This window comes from Aplysia californica, unplaced genomic scaffold, assembly GCF_000002075.1.
Source record: "Aplysia californica isolate F4 #8 unplaced genomic scaffold, AplCal3.0 scaffold00262, whole genome shotgun sequence".
NCBI lineage: Eukaryota > Metazoa > Mollusca > Gastropoda > Aplysiida > Aplysiidae > Aplysia > Aplysia californica.
The window spans coordinates 852,838-854,353 of NW_004797532.1; the positions used below are offsets into that span (position 1 = coordinate 852,838).

A 1,516-nucleotide genomic window follows, 5' to 3' on the forward strand; every position below is an offset into this window, starting at 1 on the left:
ATTATCATTATTATCATTATCATCATTATTATCATTATTATTATTATTTTTATTATTATTGATTATGACCATTATTATTATTTATTATTATCATTATTCATTATCATTATTATAGATCTCGCCACATTATCACTCGCAATACCTAACTAAAGCAACTAAACAGAAGTCCTCACTAACATATTCAAATACAACAGACATCATCCCCGTAGTCACTAGAACTACAGACCCTTCCCGACACTACATACTACACATGCAATCTCTCTCTAACACTAAATACACAGAATCCCTCTTCTCTAACACTAAATACACAGAATCCCTCTCTTACACTATATGTGAGGCAGCGTGGTGAAATCAGGCGCTCGTCAAAATAATGAAAGTTCAGATACTTGACACTCTGGTCTGGCAACTTTTGTGAAAAAATTATTAATTTTTTTGCCCAACATCTTCTACGTCCATTTAAGAACTTATTTCTGTGTGAATTATATTGAAAAACGCAGATTAAAGGCACAAAATATGTAAATTGTCAGTTTTCAGGGACTCTGAGGTTTTGTAAATAATCAAACTCAGGAGGCTGTTTTCCCCTAATTTTACCTCTGAAACCAGGTGACCCCCACCTCATTCAATCGAAAATATCTTGACATGTACTAAAGATAAATGAGTAATTCTTTCATAGAAAGCAAGGTAAATGAACAAGATTTAGTGCAATACCAATAACTCCACCTGCCCAAAAATTGACGAGCGCCTGATTCCGCTATGTTGTGACACATGTATATACATTTATTTTTCTTATTTAACAGTATAGACTGTAAAGCGTATAGAGCTCGCTGTTGAGCGGGAATTTGTGCTATAGAAATGCTACCTATCTTTCGACATATTCTTTTTTATAAAAAACAACAAACATGGCGAAATATGTATATTATAATAAATATTGCATGTATAAATAAATACACACACACACACACTCCCTCTCCACAGCATTGTGGGTGGTTGGCAGGTGCTCTTCTTTTTCTTTCCAATCAAACAACTATCGTCCTTATCTCCCCTCCTTCTTTCTTGGGCTTGTTACTCTCTTGTAAAACCTCTAATTTTTGGCACTTATATGAGTTTATTGTGTTTCAAGTGCTGTAAAACTCTTACTAAAACAAATCTAAAAACCTCTCCACCGTTATTATGTACACATACACACACACACAAAAAAAAAAACCTGCCTCCCCACTGCTATTATAAATAAACACACACGCACACACACACACACACAAAGTACAAAGCCTCCTCACTGCTATAAATAAACACACACACACCATTATAAATATATAAATAAACATGCACCCTTCCCCACCACTACAAACAAATAAACACACACACACACACAAACGCACCCAGTGCCCCAGTACCTGACTAGAGGCGTTCTGTAGTCCCCGCTGAATCCTCTGTGGGCTGGACCCGCCCGGCCCAGGAGGGACCCCGTTTGGCTCGCCCATCTCCAAGCCACCAGCCTTCTGTTGCTGCGGCTGCT

The 1,516-nt window shown here is 37.3% G+C and overlaps 1 protein-coding gene across 1 annotated transcript in view; it reads right to left on the reverse strand.

Annotated features, from left to right (window-relative positions):
* LOC106012112 (neurofibromin) overlaps window positions 1–1,510 on the reverse strand; it is a gene marked incomplete in the record, with an annotated part of 8,041 nt that extends 6,531 nt beyond the window's left edge. Inside the window, 1 exon segment of the mRNA XM_013083928.2 lies at window positions 1,395–1,510. Within this exon segment, the coding sequence (XP_012939382.1) occupies window positions 1,395–1,481 (87 nt within the window).
* Between the last annotated feature and the right edge of the window lie 6 nt (window positions 1,511–1,516).